Source organism: Squalius cephalus (assembly GCF_949319135.1).
Source record: "Squalius cephalus genome assembly, chromosome: 16".
Lineage (NCBI taxonomy): Eukaryota > Metazoa > Chordata > Actinopteri > Cypriniformes > Leuciscidae > Squalius > Squalius cephalus.
The window spans coordinates 4591483-4619227 of NC_137137.1; the positions used below are offsets into that span (position 1 = coordinate 4591483).

The 27745-nt window shown below is 37.3% G+C and overlaps 1 protein-coding gene across 1 annotated transcript; it reads left to right on the top strand.

Moving 5' to 3' along the window:
• Window positions 1-2045: 2045 nt before the first annotated feature.
• asic1a (acid-sensing (proton-gated) ion channel 1a) lies at window positions 2046-27374 on the top strand. The gene is made up of 11 exons (XM_079897833.1): window positions 2046-2238; window positions 3983-4396; window positions 6731-6926; window positions 19478-19625; window positions 19703-19830; window positions 19900-20050; window positions 23024-23080; window positions 23893-24046; window positions 24286-24377; window positions 24852-24931; window positions 25641-27374. The coding sequence occupies exons 1-11, from the start codon at window positions 2210-2212 to the stop codon at window positions 25758-25760; spliced, it is 1569 nt and encodes a 522-aa protein (XP_079753959.1). The 5' UTR covers window positions 2046-2209; the 3' UTR covers window positions 25761-27374.
• Window positions 27375-27745: the final 371 nt, after the last annotated feature.

A 27745-nucleotide genomic window follows, 5' to 3' on the forward strand; every position in this document is an offset into this window, starting at 1 on the left:
GAACTGAGTTACAAATAAACATGATTTATACACTTGCCATCATTTGGAATTTTGACTCTTTTCCTCCTCATTTTTAAATCCAAATATTCACTTAATCAAAATAGCCTACTGTAAAAACAGCTATATTATTACATTTTATTACAATTTAAAAAACCTGTTTTCTAATTTGATATATTTAAAAATGCCATTTCTTTTTACTCCAGTCTTCAGTGTCACGTGATCCTTCAGAAATCATTCTAATATGATGATTTTGCTCAGTATTTTTGTGGTGATACAAACGGTGATCCTTTTATTCAGGATTCAAGTACAGCATTTTTATAATATAGATATTTTGTAACTTTATGAATGTCACTTTTGATCAATTTACTAATACACCCTTATATTGATGAAAGACAAGAATATTTCTTTGGAATGACGTACACTAATTAATCATTTGCGTGTACTAAAAACAAATAGGTTAAATTGTGATTTTATGCTGGTGTTTGATATTTATTTAGTCAAACAAATCCCAATTCCTCATTCAATCAATTTTACAGCTACATACAGTAATTCTATAATAAGAAGATATGTTGTCAGAGGAGCACAGCTACAGTAGCCTATTGCTCTGACATACAATTTGCCTTTTACTGTAAAATAGTTAATTTTGCTGATAGCCCATGTGAACAAATGTGTGGCCAAGACTAAAACAGGCATAGTGTAACCATGCATTAGAGACAGAGTTCAGGGACTATATATATGAGACAGGAAAACAATAAGAGACATTTGTGTCATGAACAGGCCCTGTATATAAGTGTTCTGTAAATAAGGCATATAACATGGACGTAGCATACAGTGCTTCTGTTTTATAGAATGCCAGAGAATCTTTCTCTTGACTTAACCGCATTAGACAGATTGTGAGTGTGTGTGTGATCACATATGCAGAGCCACATCCAACGCCATAAACCTGTCAGAGTGATGTGTGCGTTTCTCTCCTGATGCACTTCAAAAAATATGCCATTCATATTTAATATCAAGAAATGAATATTTACTTACAGCAGCTAAGCTATCATATGTGGCCATTTAAACAAAGATGTCATGTGTTGGATCCGTATAAACCCATATACTGGCTTATTGTTTGAGGGTTATTTTCAGGATTAAACTCATTGAGAGAGATCAGATATGAATATGAGAGTATATATAATAGAATAGAATAGAATAGAATAGAATAGAATAGAATAGAATAGAATATATATGTGTGTGTCTGTGTGTACAGTATGTACTGTATATATGTATATATGGTAGCACCACAATATTATGGCATATGTATTTGGATATACCATGGTACTGAAAAAGATAGAACGGACGGACGGACGGACAGGCAGACAGACAGACAGACAGACAGACAGACAGACAGACAGACAGACAGACAGACAGATAGACAGATAGATAGATAGATAGATAGATAGATAGATAGATAGATAGATAGATAGATAGATAGATAGATAGATAGATAGATAGATAGATAGATAGATAGATAGATAGATAGATAGATAGATAGATATTGACCAAAAGTCAATATACCATTCCCATATTTTATTTATTTACTTATTTATTAGTACATGGTAGCCTACTGGACATCTACCATACCATGGTATAATTCATGATACATGAATTTCAGTACTATAGTATTTCCATCACTAAGTATCCAAGTACCAAGTATCACCAACCATACATCAGGTACCTTATAGTATTACTATTTTATATAATGTAAAAACTACGATTCTGCCATACTCGTGGCATCCAAAACGTGGCATAACCATGGTACATGTAGTAATACTATCATATAGTAATACGATTGTGGTACGTTTTCTTACATCTAGTACTAGCTATCGATGAATTCATAATTGCCCTCCCACTCTCTTCTCTCTCGCACACACACACACACACACACACACACACACACACACACACACACACACACACACACACACACACACAGAGAGAGAGAGAGAGAGAGAGAGAGAGAGAGAGAGAGAGAGAGAGAGACTCTCACGATCCTTGGCTTCAGCCATTAGAGCTTCAGGATCGTCACTCGAGAGAGATCATCCATCGCGCGAGTCATCATTTCATCACAGAAATGGGTTTCCATCGGTCTGTCGGGTGGACGACGGGATCGGCTGATTTCTACACGAACACCGGAGAAATGTTCGGATAACTGGCATCTGTTTTCATGTACAACATCTTTCTGAAGTGCTTCAGGTAAACGCTACAAGTGAACGCTATCACTGTCGCGCGCTTTAATTGTCTGTTCTGTTGATACAGTGTGACAAACCTAAAATCGTGATTTCACCTGAGACAAGGTGGATCTCACGAAAATATGTTTAGGTCACATGAAAAATGTTTTTGTAGCATTAACATTTCTGAGTTGTGACATTATTTTAATGGCAATTAAGCACATTTTACACTTTTGGCATTGCCTAGATGAGTAGATGTTTGATTCTGAGTGATGATTCTCATTGTAATGCAGTAATGAGAACTATTGTTTTAGCTTTACTAATTAAACATAAATTAAATAATTTATGCATAGGCCTATTCTACCTTTTACATTATTTATGTCTATAATATAAATATAAATGTAATTTAAATGGTAAAATAGGCCTATGCCTAAATTATTTCATTTTATATATATTTTGCATTATGTAAATAGGGGTGCTTGCTTAATTATCATGTATATCATGCCAAAAATGAATGCAAAAAAGAATGTAATGTTTCTTTTCTTTCTTTTTTTACTATTCTTTTAATTGTGGGAAATACGTCATTTTGATTTTGAGTTTTTCTTGTCAGTTGGATGATAGACTATAATTAAACACTATTGGGAAGTTGGCGAGGACAGCAGATTTTCCTCTACATGCTGTCTACGTGTCTGAACTATATGGTACAGAGAAGGAACAGAGATCTAGGGGTGTTGCATTGATGTACAAAGTCTTATAGGCCTGCTTGTACATTACATTTCAATTTTCTACATTTGGAAATGGAACATTTATCTGAACTTGTTTGAGATCAAACAATGATTGATTTGTTGAAGACCCCTGATATTGGGATATCGCAGGAGATGTTTTTAGGGAGATGACAAGATGAACTTATGTTTGATGATTAGTAATTTCACTTAAAGGGATAGTTCACCCATTAATTAAGCACCAAAGTGTTAGTTGCGTAGCTGTCAAAGGGACAGAAAGCTCTCAGATTTCATCAAAAAGATCTTCATTTGTGTCCCGAAGATGAACAAAAGTCTTACGAGTTTGGAACGACATGAGGGTGAGTAATTAATGGCAAAATTTAAATTTTTTGGTGAACTTACCTTTTAAAATCTTAAAACTGAGAAACGTTTTATTTCTTCAAATAAAACTGGAAAAATATTTAAATATTACATTGAAAGAAAAACTTAAATTAAAATAAGAAATATTGCAGTAACACTGTCAAGAACAAGTAATGACATTTCATAGATCAACCCTTGTGGGGTTTGAAGTTACCAGCCCAGCATAATGTTGGCATGAGACAGAAGTTGGGTTTCTTCCCTATGTATAACGAGGGAAAAAACTTCTCAAACAAGAAAAAATGTAGGTCGGGGCTTGATTTTGTAGAATGGAAATTGATTGGATGTTTGTGGTTTGCTATTGGTGGATGTTATGTGAGTGACAGGTTGCTCCGCCCTCATGCCAGTAAACACGTCATCAGAGAAGAGAAGAGATGTTGCTGTGAGTGGGAGGGGAAGTTATTTTGATCATGAGGGCACATTCATTTTTTTTAAATAATGATGTGCACAGATAAATCATTTATGATAATAATTACTGCAATATTCCATAAAAAAAGAAGAACTGTCCATTCTGATTTCATGTTGACTTTAACAGAGCTGCATCCCGAAATGACTTTACTGTATGATGGCTCATTTATGGCCACAGGAACTATGGAAATAAAATGTGTCTTTCTGTGTTTAATGTCTTAGGGAGAGTTTCACAGCTTTGCATTGGAAGACCTGTGCAATGAAGACATCAATGATGGATCTTAAAGTGGAACCTATGGACATTGATTACGACCAGCCGCCTCCGCTGCAAGTGTTCGCTCACACCTCGACTCTGCATGGCATCTCTCATATCTTCTCTTATGAGAAGATCACGGCCAAATGCTGCCTCTGGCTGGTGTTTTTCCTCAGCTCTTTGACCTTTCTCATGTACGTCTGCGTCGATCGGATTCAGTTCTACCTGGAATACCCTCACGTCACCAAGCTGGACGAGATCTCGACGCCCGTGATGGTCTTCCCCGCAGTGACGATTTGCAATCTCAACTCCATCCGCTTCAGCAGGATCACACGCAACGACCTGTACCACGCGGGGGAGTTGCTGGCGCTGCTGAACTCGAGGTTGGTGAACGCGTGCGTATCAGTCAAACGGCTGTGGTTAAGTTTTAAAAATGAGCATGAGTCACTCGCTCAGTAGATTATGCTCTCGTATTCCCCGCATGAACGCACAAGCACATTGGAGTGTAAATGATTAGCGTGTTTTTATTGAACTTGAGGAGCGGAAATGAAAATGCAGAGCTCCGGGGAGTCCCTGTTACTGAACTTACATATTTCCTGCATCTCCCTCTTGTCGTATGGAGTCCATAAGTGCTTTTCTGGCTAATTGAAAGATGCAGTCTGATTATTGTTCCATTTTAATCGAGGAAAGTGACCTGTAGATTTTGAAATGGCAGATGTGACAGGTCTTTTTTTAGATTGTGGAGGTTTAACATTATTAAAAAAATGAAATCTTTGGCTGTAGGAACAGGATCTGTTTCCATCTGGCATCAGGAAGTCGTGATTTAGTTACTGCAGTGTTGTAACACCCAGCAGCTGTGATGTGATGTGGGTTTGAATTGGACTTCAGTCATTCCTGCTTCTGCATTCCAAGTGCTCACACACACACACTGTCTCTTTCTCGGTTTTATTCTGTATTCGGTCCAGTGTGGCACTTTTCGACATGTTTACAGGGAATTAACCTTGACTATTCATCATCCTGAAAAGAACATGCACAGCTGTGCTGCATCAAGGGCACAAAATAAATATTGACATTGTGCCATTATTTGGGCTCAGTTATGAGTGTAGTCAAATTGAGATTTAATTTTGAGATTTTGAGTTATGCATGTCTTTATATGTTGACACTGTTGCTATTATAATTTTTTTTAAAGGTAGGGTAGGTCATTTTTTTCATAAACACTTTTTGTTATACTGCTTGAAACTCTCTTCACATCCTGATAGCAATCAATCATAGAAGTGGTCTTAATATTAAAAAATAGGTACTAAATATGTTTGTCCAATCATTGCATTCAGTCCGAATGCAGTGATACGAATATGATGTCCTACCTGCCTGTTAACATATGTATTTCCATAACTCCACACACACTGCTCACGCAGACATCACACGTCATCAGTGTGTTCTGTAAGGCTATGCAGAGTTGTAGACAGCATCACAAACAAACAGCAGCCACCTTTTACAGTTTCTCCTGAACCAAAACAAGAAGCATATGCTGCATTCATGCCATGTCGTAACTGTAACTGCAAGATGGCAACCGGTGATGTTCTACCCGGAGCTGTTCACTTCCTCAGACTCAGATTTATGTATTTCAGTGTCAACATTATCAACGTCGAAATTAATCTGCAGCAGTCAAGTGGTACATGTAAGAGCTCTGTAAGTTTTTTATGTACATTATTATTGTAATGTTATGTGCTTTGAGACATGAGGTAATTTAACGCCATCTCTCGTGACGCTTTGCAGCCTCTGCTGTGTGTGTTCATGTGTTTTGAAGGAGGCGTGGCTTTGCGTTCACTCTGAAGGGAGGGTGGGATCTAATGCTATTAATGATAATAAGTAAATAATACATTAAAACATTAGCATGTAGCCTTCAAATATAGTTCAGTTAAATAAACATTGCAAAAAAAATTGCATGAAAATTTAGTAAAATGAAAATCAAAAACACACATTACAGGTAACAGAACAAGTGGCAGGTCTGTTTAAGACTTAATGCATGTATCTATTTTCAAACATCACAGTTTCAGATTCAATCCCTCATTTTAATAAGGTTTTATCTCCCGAAACTTTGCAGTGTGTACTTTTATTCAAATTATGAATGGGTTACACCAGAAAGCAATCTAAGATATAATCAATGAAGCTGATATCTTTCCAGTTCAATGAAAAGTGTTAGAATTAAAAAAAATCTGTCTGTACTGCACAATGGATCTCTTATTTACATCGTCTTACATTTTTGTACTTTGTTGTTTATAACGAAATGATTCGCGAGCATGCAGAGCTAACGCTGAACTCTGGCGTATTGAGCAGATTCTGACTAACCTAAACATCTCTAATTGGGCATTTCTGGCAAATTCACACGCTCAACAAACATGTCTGTGATTGGCTGCAGAAACATGTTGTAAATAGAAACATTTGCAGAGCAAAGCACTAAACAGACGAGAGCTCCTCTTTTCAAAAATATATTTTGAAAAATGCCTTTATGTCCATACAATAAATTCAATGTGATCCAGTCTTGTTTTAGACTCCATTGAACTTCCACTGTATAAAAAAACCCCCAAAAAAACGGTTCACTGATTGGTTCTTTGGGGAACTTGAAATGGTCCTTCAAGGCATTGCTGCAATAAACCCTATTTGGAACCTTTATTTTTAAGAGTGAATTCTTGGTATTTTTGTGTCTGTCTCTTTAGGCATGAGATTCGGGACTCTCACCTGGTTGAAGAAAGCGTGATGGAGGTTCTCAAGAGCAAAGCAGACTTTCGCCAATTCAAGCCACGACACTTCAACATGTGGGAGTTCTATAATAGAACAGGACACGACATTAAAGACATGCTGCTGTCCTGCCAGTTCAGAGGCTCGCCGTGCCGACCCGAGGACTTCAGCGTGGTGAGAAACTCTAGGAATGCACAGTGATAGATTTCTTTGAGCTCTTTTCACTTCAAGCCCCAATACTGCAGCCCTGGTGTATTTATTTGATGCAAAGATTTATCTGGTGTACTGAGAGAGCCGGAGGCTTTTTCTAGGTTTCATCCAAATGCTGGGGTGTGATATTTGACAGTCCAATCATTTACGCTGCTGGAATGAAGTTTGTAGTTCTCGAGATTTCCCAGGGTTCACATTGTGCTGTTGAGTTGTTTTATGGCTTTCATTTCACAACACTAACAAAAAGTACTGAAAAATACCCATTTTCTTCTATGTATCCGGTAACATGGTAAAGCCAGGGCTCAACTATAATGATGGCGTGATGGCCTGAGGCTAGTGTGTGTGAGAGGTTTGGGCCAGAGAGCTGTCAATTCATTTGAGTTTGCATGCATTTAGAGCGGCTGTTGTGTGAACGGGGGAGTCTACACACAGGACATGCATCCAAAACATTATAGCAGTTTAATTTATACACTACGGTTTACTAGTTTGGGGTCAAAGAGTCTCTAATGCTAACTGCAGCTCTTATGCTGCATGTTTTGATTTTAAAAAAATACAGTAAAAACAGTAATATTGTGAAATATGATTCCAATTCTTTTTCTATTTTAATATATTTTAAAATGGAATTTATTCCTGTGATGCAAAGCTGAATTTTCAGCATCATTACTCCAGTCTTCAGGGTCACATGATCTTTCAGAAATCATTCTAATATGATGATTTGCTGCTCAAGAACACATGATCCTTTCTTTATAATCAGACAAGATGTAAACCTGGCATTGCAATATATATATGTTGATTATTGTAGGCTTACCATAGTGAATTGATGTCAGGCAAGAACACAGGAGAAAAAGAAGGATTACTTTGAAACAGTTTTCACTCATAAATTGCTATTACAATACATTTCATGAATAATTACAAAGAAACGCAAGTAACATTGAATTAAACTTGACATTTTTGAAGTAGAAAGTATGTAAAACATTCCAATCCTTTAAAAGAATGATTTTTTTATGGAAAGTATGGAAATACCATGATACATGCATGTGGTAATCATTCATGATATACAGTTGCAATCGAAATTATTCAACCCCCATTGCAAATCAGGTTTATTGGCAAAATGTACAGACTTTCTGCTGTTTGCAATGAACAAATAAAACAAAAAGTATTTGAAATAGCTCAACACAACAAATGTTTCAAGTGGTTTCCCCAAATTCAACCAAAAATGCAACTTTTAATGACTTCTGCAGCCTCAAAAATATTCAGCCCCATCAAGGGTTATTTCACCCAAAAATGAAAATTCTGTCAGTAATTACTCACCCTCATGTTGTTCCAACCCAGTAAGACTTTTGTTCGTCTTCAGAACACAAATTAAGATATTTTTAATGAAATCTGTCAGCTGGCTCACTCCTGCTAGGTAATCATTATCTGCCATCCCAGAAAAGTTAGTAAAGACATCGTTAAAATAGTCCAAGTGACTAGTGGCTCAACCTTAAGTTTATCCAGTGCTGAGAATACTTCTTGTGCGCAAAAAATAAATAAATAAATAACGACTAGTTACAATATACAAAAAGTATTCTCGCCACTGGATAAACTTAAGGTTGAGCCACTAGTCACTTGGATTATTTTAACGATGTCTTTACTAACTTTTCTTGGATGGCAGATATCGATTACCAACGGTGTCTCTAGGAACATTTAGTGCCTTTGCTATCTTTTTGTATCATGTTCCTTTGTGAATGGCGATGATATCTTCTCTTAACTTTTTGGACCATTCTTTTGACTTAGCCATATTTCTAACATGAGGTCAAACGTGACACTCAACAAACCTAGCCAGTTCAGATATTTCATGTGTTCTAGCTCAGGCACACCTGGTGCAACTAATTAAGCCCTTGGTTTGTTGCATCAGGTGTGCTTGAGACAACACCTGTTTTGCAGATTCGTGCTGTTGTGAGGGATTCTATTCAGGGGGTTGAATAATTTTGAGAATGCAGTCATTAAGTCATTAAAAGTTGCATTTTCAGTTGATTTTGGGGAAACAACATTTGTTGTGTTGAGCTATTTCAATTTCTTTTGTTTGAATTGTTCATTGCAAACAGCTGAAAGTCTGAAAATGTTGCCAATAAACCTGGGCCCGTATTCTTAAAGCTTCTAAGAATCCTCTCAGAAAACTCCCAATTTAGCTTAAAAACTTCCACGTAAGAGTCTTTAAGAGCAATTCGGGACCGATTTGAGAGCAACTCTGAGCAAGGAAAAGATAAAAACTTTCATCTTAGTGAGGAGGTGGGGCTGACCCCGTTGCTACGTATGACACAATCTTTTGAAGACTGTGATTGGTTGGTTGTCCAAGAAGGGGAAAAAAAATGTGATTTTAGGGTCTTCTCACACACACACACACACACACACACACACACACACACACACACGCACACATTATATATATGTATATAAATTTTTTAATTTTTAATTTTTTTACCATGCTGTTAATTTCATGTATTTGATTGGCTTAGAATGATAAATCGTTCCACTCTTTCCAATTACACTGATTGCTGGCATATCTATTAAAGTGGTGGTTTGAATGTTGGTTTTAATGTAGCAAACATGGAATCAAAAACAAGAAGGACGAGAAAGCCCAACGGAGGAACATGGTTTACTGTTAGCCCAGTTAGTGGATGAACACAAGGCCATCCTTAAAGGAAAATTCGGGCCGGGTGTCACAGCATGGGGCAAGAAGCAGACGTGGGAGCTTATAGCGCAAATTATTAACGTTTCATTCCCCCTCATTGTGCGCACCAGGAAAGCCTGCTATATTCATAAACGCAGTTTTTTGAGCCTGCAAGGTGGGAATGTCCAGTGGAAACTAAATGAACTGCGACACAATAAGAGGTTCTGAAAGTGCTGTAATTGTTTGTGTGATCACTCTGCTTACAGAAGGTTGTGACAGACCCAAATCATCAATGCTGCATTGTTGCATTTTCCCAGTTGCCAAATATCTTAATGTAGTGATTACTTTAATTTCTGGCGCTATTGCATTTCTGCTCTGTGTCGAAGATGTTAGCGTGTCTCTAATAAGATCTGTCACAAACATGATCCCTATACGATCTAATCTATAGCGTCTTGTTAACTCACTGTCATCCATTATCTGCAACACATTTCTTCTCCCTCTTCATCTTTCTGCCATTTTCTCCTCTGCTAAAGAAACTCTTAAGCCTCTTAAAAGTCCTCGTCCGTACTCCAATTTTGACCTTAAGACCTCTTTTAAGGGTTAAGATGCTTTCTGAATTACTTTTTTCTTTAATAGGATTTTTATTTAATTTTAAGAGTAAACGCCCACATTCCTAAGAATTTTCTTTGAATTTTGTCACTATAGGAGCTACTCTTTGCGTTAAGATTTTTTATGAATACAGGCCCTGATTTGCAACGGGGGTTGAATAATTTCGATTACAACTGTGTATCATGGTTGTACCGTCTGAAACCACTGCTACAGTATTGTTTTTGCATGAGAAGCCAGTGACTCAGACCTACAATTTTAACTGTAAGCGATGAGAGCAGATGTGAGCAGCAGCTCATTACTGAAAATGAGCATTGGAGCAAGAGTTCACTATGACACTATAAGGGCTGTGGTGCTGAAAAGGTTACTTGATGATGTAACCATGTTACTCTCCAAGTTTCCATGGCGACATGTTGAACTGACTCCCCCATCCCCGTCGGAAGCATCTGAAGTCTTTTGTGTGGTGTATTGGTGATAATGGCCTACTTACCCAAATGCCAACATGAGCGTATTGTACAGGGATTTTTCCATCTCTAAATATAAATGCTTGTATAACAGCATTAGTAGTTCCCTGATGTGCAAAGAGTCTCCCAAAAAACCTCTGCATGTTTCTTATTCCCCGATGATTTTATCTTCACCTTCATTGCCAGGCTTTTGAAGAAAAGCAATCCCATTTGCTTCAGGCTGCTTTAAACTCCCACAGAAGGGAAAACTCCAGCAGGCTTTAAAATAGGTCAGTGTTAAATATTAGATTTGGTGTGATGTGTGAGAGAGCGTCTGGGACATTTTATTCTTTATCTCTGTCTTCACTGACTCAGTGCTTTGGGAAAAAATAGCCCTGTGAAGTGCACCAGACTTTTTGTAGGCTAATTGTTAATGGAGTTCGAGGGATGGCTCTCCTATTCACGGCCAGCCTGCTCTTATTTTGTGCTTTTGATTTTTTTTCCAGACCTGTGTGGCTACAATTAAATGCTTGGTGGGATTCGTTCTGGGAGGGGAATTGCTTGCTTCATTGGCCTTGATGACTGAAGTCATTCGGCTCGAATGCTGTTTATACACTCTCCAAACTGCTTTATTTGGCACTTTCCACAGATAGGATGTGCTTGGTGATGCATTACTTTTTTCTGTCGTGAGACCTATTAAAAAGTCCTCGCACAAGTAGCTACTTTTAAAACAGTGGATCTCAACCTTTTTGACTTGAAGGCCACAACAATATTTGAAGGCCGAATAAGAAAAATCTCGATTGTTTGTTGGTTTTAAAACACATCAAATATCTGGTGAGTTTTTTTGGCATGTCAGAGGTCTTGACTTTCTCTTCTGTGTCCAGCATGTCATAATTTTTACATTTTATGTTGAATTGATATTCAATTAATTGTAGTATAAAGCTATTTTTAATTATTATATTTTGTATTATTTTAAAACAATATTTAGCTGCACAATATTTTGTGCACAATAATTGATCTCTGTTATATAACACACATTTCCCTCCATTTCAATAACTGTAAAATGATAACCTCTTAAAATTCTATCCCAACAATTTACATAATTTGGACTCCATTGTCTCAAATTCTCACATATATTGTTTTCTTAACCGAATTTGTCAAGCTCAATAGATCAACCCTGTTAAATCAGTTTAATTTATCCTTAATTTTTTTATTTCTTTTTTTTTTAAGAAATAATCCTTTGATTCAGCAAGGATGCATTACATTAATCAAAAGTGACAGTAAAGACCTTAATAATGTTACCAAATATTTCTGTTTTAAACTTTCTATTCAGCAAAGAAAAAATGAAGCAGCACAACTGTTTTCAACATTGATAATAATAATAATAATAATAAATGTTTCTTGAGCTGCAAATCATCATATTGTCATCGAATGATTTCTGAAGGATCATGTGACACTGAAGACTGGAGTAATGACGCTGAAAATTCAGCTTTGATCACAGGAATAAATTACTTTTTAAAATATATTAACATAGAAAACAGTTATTTTAAATTGTAATATTATGTCAAAATATTGCTGTTTTTACAGTTTTTTATTATCAGATACAACCCCAAATCAGAAAAAGTTGGGACACTGTACAAATAGTGAGTAAAAAAGGAATGGAATAATTTACAAATCTCATAAACTTGTATTTTATTCACAATAGAATATAGATAACATAATATGATTTGATATTGATATTTGATATTATCAAATGTTGAAAGTGAGACATTTTGAAATGTCATGCCAAATATTGGCTCATTTTGGATTTCATGAGAGCTACACATTCCGAAATAGTTGAGACAGGTAGCAATAAGAGGCCGGAAAAGTTAAATGTACATATAAGGAACAGCTGGAGGACCAATTTGCAACTTATTAGGTCAATTGGCAACATGATTGGGTATAAAAGAGCCTCTCAGAGTGGCAGTGTCTCTCAGAAGTCAAGATGGCCAGAGGATCACCAATTCCCCCAATGCTGCGGCGAAAAATAGTGGAGCAATATCAGAAAGGAGTTTCTCAGAGAAAAATTGCAAAGAGTTTGAAGTTCATCTACAGTGCATAATATCATCCAAAGATTCAGAGAATCTGGAACAATCTCTGTGCGTAAGGGTCAAGGCCGGAAAACCATACTGGATGTGTGATCTTCGGGCCCTTAGACGGCACTGCATCACATACAGGAATGCTACTGTAATGGAAATCACAACATGGGCTCAGGAATACTTCCAGAAAACATTGTCGGTGAACACAATCCACTGTGCCATTCGCCGTTGCCAGCTAAACTCTATAGGTCAAAAAAGAAGCCATATCTAAACAGGATCTAGAAGCGCAGGCGTTTTCTCTGGGCCAAGGCTCATTAAAAATGGAAAACTGTTCTGTGGTCAGACGAATCAAAATTTGAAGTTCTTTTTGGAAAACTGGGATGCCATGTCATCCAGACTAAAGAGGACAAGGACTCTTTCAGGGAAGACCTTGCATTTTCCAACATGACAATGCCAGACCATATACTGCATCAATTACAATATCATGGCTGTGTAGAAGAAGGATCCGGGTACTGAAATGGCCAGCCTGCAGTCCAGACAAACATTTGGTGCATCATAAAGAGGAAGATGCAACAAAGAAGACCTAAGACAGTTGAGCAACTAGAAGCCTGTATTAGACAGGATTGGGACAACATTCCTATTCCTAAACTTGAGCAACTTGTCTCCTCAGTCCCCAGACGTTTGCAGACTGTTATAAAAAGAAGAGGGGATGCCACACAGTGGGAAACATGGCCTTGTCCCAACTTTTTTGAGATGTGTTGATGCCATGAAATTTAAAATCAACTTATTTTTCCCTTAAAATGATACATTTTCTCAGTTTAAACATTTGATATGTCATCTATGTTACAATATTGAAATTTGAAACTTCCACATTGCATTCTGTTTTTATTCACAATTTGTACAGTGTCCCAACTTTTTCTGATTTGGGGTTGTAAATGCAAACTTGTTGAGCATAAAAGAAACCACAATATATAAGCATGCAACAAAATATAGAGCTGAGTGAGATAAAGAAAAGATACAAAAGCACAGTCACACAAGTCCTTCAATAACCACTGCCAATGTTTCAGATCTTAAGTTGCCGATGAATAAATTATTGTGCAGTAAATAAAATAATCACACATGATAATGAGACCGTGATTAAAGTGCCTTTGCATGCCGTCTGTGCTCCCACCCCACGTAAATGATGTTTACAGCTAATCATGACGGCTAATTGGACTCCAGAGTGTTGCCGAAGGAAGATGGTGGGGGGTCGTACGCATAAAGAATGAAGACCGTTGAGAAGACCATTGATAGTCTTTCAGTATTTGAAAGACTATCAAATACTAACTGACTAATCTAGGCATCTTTAACTCAGTTAGCCCATTAAAATGTTTCTCAGACGTACTTTAATTTGTTGATAATGACAAAATAATAAGGCAAAGACAATGTTTGTTTCTTTTTAGCATGTTTTATGCAGTAATTCACGCAGAGTTTGCATTTTTTCAGATATGAGTGCTGCTTGCTTGTACTACATTGTTATAGAGTTGCTAAGATGTTCTGAGTGTTGATATGTGTGTTCTGAGTGAAAATATCTTGCTTCCGGCAACGGTCGACGCGTTCACGGGAGATGGATGCCGGTGTATGACGTAGGACGTAGCATAGGAAGCGTCGTGACGTAGAACGAAGTATAGCTAAATCAAACGCTACTTCCTACGTCATACACCGGCATCCATCTGCCGTGACCGCGCGTCAACCGTTGCCGGAAGCAAGATATTTTCATTTATAAAGTTTTAAATATGTATATTTTTACGACAAAACCGCACGGATTACCCTCAGAAGGCCTTCGTTTATCCCCCTGGAGCCGGATGGATTACTTTTGTGAAGGATGCATGCACATTTTGGGACTTGAAGGAGGTGGACCCCATAACTTCACATTATAACCACTGAAAGATCTAAGACATTTTCTAAAATAACTGAAAATGTGTTCGTCTGAAAAAAGATTGACATATGCATCTCGAACGGCTTGAGGGTGAGTAAATCATGGGTTAAATATCATTTTTGGCCGAACTATCCCTTTAAATACAATCCTGTCATGAAACTCTTGCTGGCACAGGCTGATAGGTCAATCTCAATCTGCTTGCAATCACATCATTCTCTATAGGGCACTGCTGATTGGTTAATGCTGTGTCAGGAACCAATGAGCTCGCTGCTCAAACTTCAAATAATGTACTTGGTCAGCATTTTCTGTAGCAGGGCAGTGCTCTTTCAGAAACCCTCCACCTTCCCCAGCTCCACCTGTATAGATCTGCTACGGGTAATTCATGTATCCTATATTGTACATAGCAGCATGTCCCACTTGTTCACAGAAGCGTGTCCTGTACTTCCTCTGCAGCCGCAGCAGCGTAGCAGATCTATTGCACCAAGACCAAACATTGTCATATCCATTACCATGCCAGACAAGTGCTGTCATGACAGAACTACATTTACTTAGCCTGGAAATCCAGACCTAAATCTGAAAGATTAATGGTCTGGCATCGAGTAATGAAAATCGGCCAGCTCGAGGGGCGGCACCAAGCATGCATTTGAAAATCTCACTGCATGCAACTGGATAACACTACGACCAATCACAACAAGCCCCATACGCTTAGCTACCAGCGGAGCTAACTGGTAGATTAGACTCTTGCTGTATCTGGTCGGCAAAACAGCAAAAACGCCCTTCTTGCAAAGGAACGATTCAAGCGCCGTCTTCTGTTCCTCTTTTAGATAAAAAGCCAAGTCTAACTCGTTCATTGTAGCGGCCAAAGCCGTTTCAAACAACTGGTGTTCATCCATAGCCATCTTACAATTTACTAATGACTTCGACGTCGCAGCGCTGTTGTCTTCTGTTTAGCTCGCCTCTGGCCCGCCTATATCAGATAACCCGATGTGATTGGTGCAGCTCGGATATAAGGGCATAATTAATGAGCATCGTTACTCGATGCCAGAGTAAACTCGTTGAGCAAATTCAACTTGTGCTCTCGCAAGAACTCTGGATTTCCAGGGTAACATTTACTAACAGTGATCAAACATAAGTTAGTAAAAATACATTACAAATACAAATACATAAGATTAACTAATATTAACAGGTACAACTTTTGATTTTAATGTTGAAATTAACAATAACTAAGTTTAATAAATTCAGTGTTAGTTCATGTTCACAAATGTAGTCAACTAATGTTAACAAATGGTACCTTATTGTAAAGTGTTACTGAAAAATCCCATAGAGCAACCTAGTATCAAGCAACACTTAACAACCACCCAACTGTATAACAACATGCTGGCAACTTTACTGAATCAGTTCTGACATGCTCTGATTTCTGTGGATATTCCCCATGCTTTTATTTATGACGCAGTGTGTCGTATTTTCCGTTAATCAGCCATAGGACATGATTCAGTTCAATTCACATTTATTTGTATAGCGCTTTTCACAATACATATTGTTTCAAAGCAGCTTTACAGAAAATGCACGTCTACATTACAATTTAGAGTGTTATCTGCTATCAGAGGTGACTGTGTCCAAGTTAATGTACATATTCAAATCACACAGTCAGCTAATAATGTATTCATTTAAACAATGTATTCATTTAGCAGAAAGAATTAGCTAACTGACGTAACGAATACACATTTTTTAACAAATTATTAGGATATATAGAAAAATGTAGCTTTGGCTCATGTTGATTCAGAGCTTGCTTCATCTGAAGTCCTCGCAGGAGTTGGCACTCTCTCTTCACAGGTTTTGGGGCGTCTGAAGTGGATCATCCAGATCAGACTGTTTTTCTCCTTGCCGATGTCCTCCATTTATCTTTCTCTCTCTCCTGATGGAGTGGTACAATCATTTCACCTCACAGCTCCTGCGGCACACACATCTGTCATGCAGCGGAGACTTAAATCAGGCAGATCTGTCGGGCAGACCTGCCCTCATGAGGACCCGCAGATCACAGCTAGCCATGAGTCAGTCACAGATTGGAATGTGAAAGGGTTTGTGGCTATATATGAATGACAAAGCTGATTCCCTTCCTGGTGAACAAAACTGCCTACAGTGGTTTGTGCTGGTTTTGCTGGTCTCCCAACCTAGCCTAGCTGACAAGTGGCCAAAACCTTCTTAAAGTCACCATGAAATCAAAATGGACCATTCTTTTTTTAATGGAATATTGCAGTATTTATTAAATGATTTATCTTGTGCACATCATTTTTTAATTAATGTACCCTTGTAATCTTTAATCAAAATAACTTCCACTCCCTCTTGCAGCGACTTCTCTTCATAGACTGTAAAAGCTTCTCTTCTCTGATGATGTGGCACGAGGGCGGGGCAACCTGTCACTCACATGAGATCCACCAATAGGAAACCACAACCACCCAATCAATTCCCCATGGACAAAATCAAGTCCCGCCCTACATTTTATTTAGTTTGAGAAGCCGTCATCTCATCTCCTTTTTTATGCTGACTTTAAAACCAGCAAAACAGAGCAGTTTTTCAGAAACTATCATGAGGTAACCACCTTAGGCTAATTTTTTTTAGGATGATCTAGTCTAGAAATCAGTTAGCTGACGTTTTAAGATGTTGGTATACAAAGGTATGCAAAACGTGATGATCTCGCTGTCTTCTGCAATGAATGCTGTGTTTCTAGATGTGTCTGTAGAGTTAAAAACACTGCTGTTTTGCTCACTGATTGCTGTCAACTTTGTTCATGTTTCCCATAAAATTTCTTAGTAAAAATAAAAATAATTTTGATTTTGAATAAATTGAGTTATCAAATAAATGTGGATACGATAGAAGCTCAAATCATTTTGTCTTGGAGAGATCTCTTAAAATTGATTGCTGGCATTAGTTTTTTTGAAAGGGCTGGGCACAGTCTGAGATGTTTTTGTTTGTGACACCAGAATACTGGGGTCTTTTTCTCTCCAGAAATGCTTTCATACACTAGCGTTCAGAAGTTTGTGGTCGGTAAGATTTATAATGTTTTTGAAAAAAGTCACTTATGCTCAATAAGCGGTTCTACAGGGTCATTGAGGCTCGGTGGACGTCACACAGGGATGTTTTTGTGGCAGGATTTGCAGTATTGATGCAGAATGTTTGTGTAAGGCACACCGGAACACTAATGGATGCTGATATGGACAGCAGGGTGGTTTGATCAGATCTGACGGGAAAAAATCTCTCAGGATCTCTCCCTATGTTTTCAACACAAACAGACAGATGCAGTTGTGCTCAAAGGGAAATGTCTTGAAAACACTTTAAATGTTTAATTAACGTATCAAAGAGAACACAGCAAGAGGACAGAGCCTAGTGTGTGTGTGTGTGTGTGTGTTTGTGTGTGTTTCCGTTTTTTTCACACTTGGGTCTTTGTTTCCATAGGAACAGGCTCCCTTTAATAACTCTCAGCAGGTCTACAATGAACTTTTCTTTTTTTTTTATGCCTCTCTTGCTCCGTCATTGTTTATGTCTCAAGTCAATTTGGAAGAATAGAGATTTTTACTACTAAAGAATTGCTACAGCTCTTGTAATATCACTTTATTTCGTTCAGATCATTTCAGTCTGGCTGCACGTCTCTTCTGGCAGCAGGGAAAAGAAAACTGAATGAAAATAATAAAATGCTACCATCTGTGCCATGTTAACAAGCTTTAAATAATACATATTAATTATGCAAATATGAATGAATTTCAATGGTTCACAAAATGAGAAATATATATATATATATTTATAAACATCTCAAACTGTGCCCAGACCTTTCAAAAAACTAATGTCAGCAATCAATTTTAAGATATATTTCCAAGACAAAATTATTTGAGTTTCTATATAATATGTATATATATATTTCAGCAAGGATGCATAAATTCAATTGATGCAATAAATTGCACAAATTTTAATATTTAAAAAAGTGCTGTTCTTTTGAACTTTCTATTCATCAAAGAATCTTGAAAAAGTGTTATAGGGTTTCCACAAAAATATGAAGCAGCAATGTACTAAACTTTGTGAAACTAAATTGATGTCTCTGCCAATACTTTTGGCCACGGCTGTATGTATGTTAAAGGGTTAGTTCACCCAAAAATCAGTTCACCCTCATGTTGTTCCAAACCTGTAAGACTTTGTTCATTTTGGAACACAAATGAAGGCTTTTTTAATGAGATCTGAGAGCTTTCTGTCCCTTCATTCTCATGTTGCGCAGCACGTTTGAGCTTCTGCAAGAGGTTTGTTCTCACACATTAAGCAGGTTTGGTTGAGCTTCTGTGTATGTTTGCTGATCAATGTTTATGTGTGAGGTCTAAATTCAACCTGTTCATCATATAAAATGATCATGTTTCTTCAGAAAATTTTGACTAAAATTTCAATTCATTTGGATTAGTTTTACATTCTCTTTATGAAATGTTTGAAGTGTCAAAGTGGTTGTTGCGTAGCTGTCAATGGAGGGAAAATATCTTCATTTGTGTTCTTAAGATGGTCTTCCGAAAGTCTTATGGGTTTGGAACATGAGGTTGAGTCATTTTCATTTTGGGGTTGAACTATCCCTTTATTACACTATGTTTATGTTCCTCCTAAACTGATGTGACTATTTCACAGGCAATTCATATCCATTCATATTATTTTCAGAGTATGTATGTAAAAAAACATGTAAAAAATGCTACATTGAACACCGCATGGGTCTGGTACAAAGCATCTGCGCAGTAGAAATAAACAGCACATTTAGATACAAAACAGTTTTCTTTTATGTGTGTTTTCAGGTGTTCACGCGTTACGGGAAGTGTTACAGCTTTAACTCTGGTGACATCAGCCCACCGCAGATCAGCGTGAAGGGAGGGATTGGAAACGGCCTGGAGGTCATGTTGGACATTCAGCAGGATGAATATTTACCTGTGTGGGGAGAGACAAGTGAGACCACATGATTAAAACACCAGGTACGCGCCACTCTCATTCTCGATCTCACTCTCGGTCGTTTTCTCACGCAGATGAGTCGTCATTTGAGGCGGGAATCAAAGTTCAGATTCACAGTCAGGACGAGCCTCCGTTTATAGATCAGCTGGGCTTCGGAGTTGCTCCAGGATTCCAGACGTTCGTTTCCTGCCAAGAGCAGCGAGTAGGTGTGGTGTTAATATGCGCTTTAAATTGATCTCTCTTTTTTTGACTCGTGATTTTTATTTTTCAGCTGGTGTATCTTCCTGCTCCGTGGGGGAGCTGCAAGTCGGCCCCGCCAAGCTCGGATTACTTCAAAGCGTACAGCATCAGCGCCTGTCGAACAGACTGTGAGACGCGCTACCTGGTGGAAAACTGCAACTGCCGTATGGTACATATGCCTGGTGAGTCACTGCACCAATTACAGCAGCTCTTGACATTCACTTTGCATGGGCAGTACAAAATCACAAGTATTTTACTCTAATGCCGCAGTTACTATAATGACAGATCAAAAGAGTCCATCAGGTTTATGAAAAAGTGAACAGGATCCTTTATTGCCTGTGTTGTGAAATGAAACGTTGTAATTGCTTTATCCACTGTCTATCAGTGTTGTAAGGGATATTGCATAAAAAAGTGGATAGAAATGGCGAGATGTGCATTAATTCTACAAATGTGCATAAAAACGTATGCGCTCAATGGAGGTGGATAATTTTTTTATCCCATAAGAAGACTATTACCATTACAGATTTGCACAAAACTTTTGTGTTTGCCTTACCTTGATTGACTATGGTAAGCCTATTACAAGATGTCTATATTTTAGACCTGACGGGATGGTTTTTGCAGGAAATTGCGTACATGCATCAATTGTCCGTGCGTGTCTCGTCATATTCGTAAATAGAGAAAAATGACTCCGGCTACTGGTGTGGGAGAGGCAGAGGTTAGCTGTCACAATGAGTGTGAAAGGTTGACAGCCGCTAAATCCCCAACCTCCGGAAAATCACCCGTTTAAACAAACGGCGAACAGAGGAGAGTCTGCTGGAAAAAGAGAACGAGACAGAGCTCGTAATAAAACAAGAAGCAACATCGGTTTGGCTTTTCTGAGATGGCAAGTCTGCTGGAAAAAGAGAACGGGACAGAGCTCGTAATAAAACAAGAAGCAACATCGGTTTGGCTTTTCTGAGATGGTGAGAACTGAGGGATCTGAAATGTAAAAGTGACGTGGAGATGATGGTGTTTTTATTACTCAACAGGAGAATAAGGTATTTTATTGAACAGATAAATTCCCATATGTAGCTCTCTAACAGAGTTCATTGTAAAGCGTTATCTATTGTGAAGGCTCATTTCATTTACCGCTGTGCTGGAATTTATTTTAAGGAAGTACCGTGTCTATTGGGTAATATGGGTAAAGCTACAGTAACTTCTTCAGTGAGTCATCTTGGGATCCTTTCCATCTAAACTGGTTATATCTCTTAAGCCTAGAAGTGAATGTTTTATGAGCAGTAGGGTAATCATATTCATCCGCACAGTCACGCAGAGCCGAAGCACAGCCAAAACAAGGTTCTTCCGTAAAATGCATGCAGTTTTGTTTTTTAACCACTGGAGGGCCACTATGAAGTTGAAGTTACATAGTGTACCTTTAAAATGAGAATTGAAAATATAAAAATAAAAGCTAATTCCAAATATGAACACATACTAAATAATACAAAAATAACACTGATGTCTATCTTTTTCCCATAAGGAATGAGCACTTGATAATACCAAAGTTGATTTTCAGTCTCTTTGTTGTGTTTATAATGGGAGTGACACCACAGATCCTCATTTTCACGTTACAATTTACAATTACAATTAATCGTCTTTAATGATTGTGCATACACTTGATTAAAGTTACTATAATTGTGTTTAACAGTCACATTTGTAACATACTAGCAGGTATTTTATTGGTACTTTAAGTATCTCCCTCTTGAAAAGTTAATCAAGCCAGTGAAACCAAATGAAACCTGCTCCTCTTCAACCGCCACTGGCACTGAAATGTAATTTAGTTAATTACAAAAGGCTAAATGATCAAGTGGGATTTTAACCCGAGGCAATTTATATCTGCCGTAAGGACTCTGGCCATTGAATATTCATTATGACGCACATGAACATTGTAAGAGAATTTAATAAATCTGAGTGCTTGAGGTTTTTAATATTAAAAAGAAATTAAGCAGGATTGTGTGTTAATAAAGTTTTGATCTTATCTGTAATAATCACCAGTGAGAGTGCCCGGGGATAACCATCAGAGGGCACTTCAACCCGGACCATCACCACACATCCACAAACTACTTCTCCCATAATTCTCTGCCTGGACTCATCAGCACTCATTGTTTTCACCTGTGTTTCATCTTCTTGTTTGCTCACCCTATATAAGCCTGGTTCTTTCAGTCATTCCCTGCAAAGTCTTGTTTAGTGTTTGTACCGCAGTTCTGAGTGTGTTTGTATCCTGTTTCTCCTGTGTCCTGGTTACCTTTATTCTCTGCCTGTTCCCTCGGATTTCTCTCCTTGCCTCCGCCCTTTTCTGTTGTTGTTTGGATTGCTTGTTTGTGTATGACCCTTGCCTGGATTTGGATTACATCTTTGGATTACCCTTTCAAAATAAATACTGCATTTGGATCCTCAACCTTCGTGTCTCAGAGCAGTCCGTGACATTATCGTTTTACTTAGCATGTTACATTGAAGCAAAATTTCTAAATGTATTTGATTTTTCGTGTGCATTTATCAACCAGTGTTATTTTAGTATTATTTATAGTAAAGTATTTATTAATATTTTGAGTTAGCTCTTATATTGTTAGGTTTCATTTTAATTTCAGTTTAAATTTTTAGCAATTTTGCATTGTGCTTTTGTCATTTTTTTTTATTAGATTATTTTTGGTTATATTTCTATTTAGGTTTATTTTTATACCAGGTTTAGTTTTAGTAAATTTAGTACTTCAATTTATTTCAGTTAGTTGTCAAGTTTAAGTTTTTCCATCTAATATTTATATTTTATTTTATTTTATTTCAGCTTGATTTCAATTAATGAAAATATTTTTTAATAGTTAACAATAAAGCAGCCTTTGTCACCTTTCATATTTCACACAGAAATAAAAACTATCATCGTTTAATCATCCTCATGTCCTTCCAAACCCATATGACACAAAGAAAGCCCAATAAATACATTACTTCTGAAGTCTCACAACATCTTTGTGTTGGAAACATCAATTATGTCTTAACATTTCGTTCTTGTGTTCCACAAAATAAACAAAGACATACAGGAGGACATGAGGGAGAAAATGATGATAGAATTTATTTGTGGGCAAACGATCCCAATAATGATGCTTAGATATTTGCTGCCCCCGCAGGTGATGCGCCTTACTGCACCCCTATGCTCTATAAAGATTGTGCATATCCAGCACTCGGTGAGTAACTTTTATCATAACGCAATGTCACTTCATTAAAGTGTCCCTATTAGGCTTTTTTTTTTCATGTAGTGTGTATTATAGCTGTAAAAGGTCTGCAAAGTTTCAAAGATCAAGCCTTATCACTATAAATGATTTTATCCCAAAAGGAAAAAAAAAAAAAAAAAGATTCTAAACTGCCTGAAACGAGTCTTCAGTTATTCCAGTCTGACGTCCTGCACAAACCTACGTAGGTTTGTAACAAATTTGCATAATGCCAGTCTATGGTCTTCATTGGCTGCCCGTGAATGTCGTCTACTTGGACCCTCAAGCACTGTAGTTGTAGCTGAGACTGGTAGGGAAGGGAAGAAGACGCTGTTTTCGATGCTGCGAAAGTAAGTCCACTTTCAAAGAAAGAGGACTCAGGTTCGAATTGATAAGGTCAAACTGACACCATTGTTACTGTTTGTATCACTGTGTATACAAGTGCTGATCCCTCCAAATCTGAAATTCACGTTTAATTTCGCGTTGTAAGCGGTCGACCAATCACAAGAGACTGGGCCATCTGACCAATCAGAGCAGAGGAAGCTCTTAGAAAGGAGTTTAGAAAGACTGAATCCTTGATCGAACCATTTCAGAGTGAGAAATGAGCTGATGTCGCAATGTATATTATTCGAAAATGAATGTTTTTTTTGTTGTTGTTGTTGTTTACCTTAAATGCATGTAAACCTAATGTAGGAATCCTCCAAAACAAAATTAGCAACCTCTAAAATAGCATTAAAAATCTTTTTAATGTTTGCAATGCTATTATTTATCTTGTTGCGGTTGCAAAGATTTCCTTGTGGACACGGACAGCGACTACTGCTCATGCGAGACTCCGTGCAACATCACACGCTACGGTAAAGAGCTGTCCTTCGTCAAGATCCCCAGCAAAGCGTCTGTCAAATACCTCGCAAAGAAGTACAGCAAATCTGAGAAGTACATAACGTGAGTGTTCAGTTAACATTGATCGCTTTGTTACGTCGGTACAGTAGTGTCTGGTCTCCATCACAGCGACGGGTGTTTGAACATTTATTAATTGATTACCTATGTAGATGCCAGTGACTGCAGTGTGTGTTTTTTCTTAACGAATGATAGAGAGTTATGTGATTTTAGCATTATTTAATGGATAATCTGCCATGCTGGAATGCCAAACACATGCTAAACTGTGTTGTGTGTGCTGTCAGTGACAATGTCCTGGTGCTGGACGTGTTCTTTGAGGCTCTGAACTATGAAACCATCGAGCAGAGGAAAGCCTATGAGGTGGCTGGTCTGTTGGGTAAGTCACATGTTACTTCGTTCTTATTAGCAGCGAGTCCTGCATCATTTGTACTAATGATATCTCAAATCTTGCGGCTTTTTGACGAGAGATGTGCTGTTACTTTTCTAAGTGATCAGACTTACACTTTTCACCTTAAAACTGGCAAAAAAAAAGACTTAAGATAAAGACTGTTGATGTTTTTGAAATAAGTCTCACCAAGGCTGCATTTATTTGATTAAAAATATACAGTAAAAAAAATCTATTTGAATATATTTTAAAATGTAATTTATTCCTGTGATCAAAGCTGAATTTTCAGCATCATTACTTCAGTCTTAAGTGTCACATCACATGATCCTTCAGAAATCATTCTCATATGCTGATTTGCTTATTATTTATTATTATATACATTAATGTTGTGTAATGTTGTGAAATGTAAATGTCTGTATCTTTTGCACTTCCGCTCAGTCTCTGTGTGTTTGTGTGTGTTGGTAGGTGATATCGGAGGACAGATGGGGCTTTTCATTGGAGCCAGTATTCTTACGATTCTGGAGCTTTTTGACTATCTTTATGAGGTAAGGTTTATGAAGTATCTGTATAAATGCTCTATCCTGTCATAAAGATTTCTGCTGGGTTTTGGTTTTTATTTGTCTAATGACATTTTTACACTTTATTAAAGGGATATTTTAACCAAAAAAATAATAATCTACTCATGTTCATCATGTTAATCATTATTTACTAACAATATCTTGACACAAAATGGCAAGCTTAAAAATAGCCTACACTACTGTTCAAAAGCTTTAAGAGTTTTTTTTTTAAATAAGTTAATACTTTTATTCAGCTTTTATTATCAAAAGTGACAGTAAAAACATTTATAATGTAAAAAAATAAATAAAGCATATTTTGTTACCTTTTAAAACTTTGCGTTTTTGTTGTTTACACACGAGACAATAATGTTATCATTTTCAAAAGTTTGCGTTTTCAGGCCCTTAAAACACGTTTTTGTGTAAATGAACGGCCAAAACGCATACAATTTTTCTGTTTTAAGTTGAAAACGGTGTTGTGTAATCAGCCTAATATTTAATTGCATACAGTACTTGCTCTGCAGTAAATCGCTGAGCCATTTCAAGTTTTGCTAAACCTTGAGGATTAAAGGTGAATTGCACGTACTGAGTCGTCAGAGATTCAATTATTGTTTCGGCGAAAAAATACACTTGCACTATAAAATATGTTTAAGGGTTAATGACAACACCTCAACATCTTTTTCACTTTTTGTCTGTCAAGGTAATGAAATACAGGTTGTGCCGCTGCTCCGACAAGAAGCATCACAACAACAACAACACTGATCACGGCACTGTACTCAGCCTGGATGACGTCAAATGCCATGTCAGTAAATTCCATTAACATTCCCGCAATATTCCAGCTGTTTGCCTGCCAGTCATATTGCGATTATGTTCTACATTTTAGCAGATGGCATCGCGACACCAGCACGGTTGTTTTCTACAGATTGTTCTGGCATCTTGTGGTTGTACTCTCTCTTTCTCTCTTATGCCTATGAATGAAAATTTTCTAGTATTTTTCCAAAAATGTTTTGTGGATTTCTGAACAAGCCGATTTTGATTTTGTCTCTATAAAGCAGGAATGTCAAAAACGTGAAATATGAATTAAATGGTCGGATCTTTGTGTGCCTGGCCTTTTGCAACAGAAATGCGTCTAGCTTGAGGGGTTACTGTGTCATATTTGATTAATTCTGTGTATCTAAATAGCTATGGCTGTAAATGCATTGTGACAGACTATTCATTGCACAAGGTGTTGAAAGAGGGAACACCAGTTTGAAGGCCTGTAGTGTCTATGATATGAGCATGATATCATCAGATCAGAGAGACTAACCCTAGATATTCCCAGGGGGTGCATGTGAGCTTCTGTCTGCAGTGTCACGTTTGTTTCGGGAGCTGGAGTGTGTGTGCATGTCTGTGAATGTGTCTGTTAACGTTGTGTGCCATTGCTCTGTGTGTGCGCGCGTGTGTGTGTGTGTGTGTGTGTTTGTGCAAGCTTGACTGCAAGTGCATGGATGTGTTTGTTTGTTTGTTTGTTTGTTTGTTTGTTTGTTAGGTTCACACAGAACGAGTTTTTGTTGTTAAAAATGAAAAAAAAGTGCAAGGTCTAGAGATGTGTTTTTTAGAGACTCAGTCAGTCTAGCACAAGTTTACATTGAAAAACAATGTAAAAGTAGCGCAGTGGAATGGAAAAACGTGTTCTGTGTGAACGGCTGTCTTTCTGCATGTATATATTACATGTGATTATTTCTAGAATGGATGAGGAAAAGTTGGAGCAACAGGGTGTCAGGAATTTTTAAAAAGGAAATCAAGTATTTTTTAGTCTCTGACGCATTAGGTAGATGTGTCAAATGCGAGCAGATAGAATGCAGTGATTTGTTGTGGAATATGGTAGTTTATGGCTATTTTTTCATGTCAGGTTTACATTTGAGACACTATATTAATCTCATATACAGCAGACATCTGTCTGGTGTCTTTTCAGAAAAACCACACCATCAGTTTTCACTATTTCCTTAGTATGTAAATCATTTCTGTATTATTTTGATGTTTATCATGTGGCTGTAATAAAATGTTTTTGTTTTTTTATGAATAAACATGCATAAAATGATGCCCTGTAAATTTTGTGTGTGTGTGTGTCCCCACAAAGATGGCAATATCCTAAATTATTTTCCTTGTGAGGACATTTTTTAGTCCCCATGAGGAAAGCAGCTTATGAATCATACTAAGTGATGTTTTTTGAAAATGTAAAAATGCAGAAAGTTTTCTGTGATGGGTAGGGTTAGGAGTAGGGTTAGTGTAAGGGTTGAGAATATACAGTTTGTACAGTATAAAAGTCATTATAGCTATGGAAAGTCCCCATAAAACATGAAAACACAACAACTTTGTGTGTGTGTGTGTGTGTCGCGTGCGCGAATGTAAAGTTGTGAAATAAGTACTGGAAAAAATAATTATAATATCATGTAAATAAAACTAAAATAACACAAAAGTTTTAACTCCATTTCAAAAATCCATAAGCTCACTGTGAATTGAGGAATTCCTCCCCTGAGCCGCATTGAACTTTGACCTTTCATCCCGTGAGCTGTTCTGGTATTCAATGTATTCCCTAACAGAGGATTCTATTGTTCAAAGGTCATTTTGACATCTTAAGACACTCAGATCCTTTGTTAAAGTCCCATTCTTATAAATCAGTTGATCTTTTTTTATCTCCGTGTGTGATTGGATCACACATAAACATCTCACATTTCACCCCAATCAAAACATAAAGAAAAAACATATTTTAAGACCATTACAATATAACACAATTCCCATTCTTGACAGGCTTTGCATGTCTAC

What these genes read in the sequence shown, in the direction of transcription:
- asic1a (XM_079897833.1), top strand. Translation starts at nt 2,210, where the DNA reads ATGTACAACATCTTTCTGAAGTGCTTCAG. An exon ending in TTGTGCATATCCAGCACTCG is followed by an intron (nt 23,081 to 23,892) that starts GTGAGTAACTTT and finishes GCGGTTGCAAAG; the next exon opens with ATTTCCTTGTGGACACGGAC. An exon ending in AAATCTGAGAAGTACATAAC is followed by an intron (nt 24,047 to 24,285) that starts GTGAGTGTTCAG and finishes GTGTGCTGTCAG; the next exon opens with TGACAATGTCCTGGTGCTGG.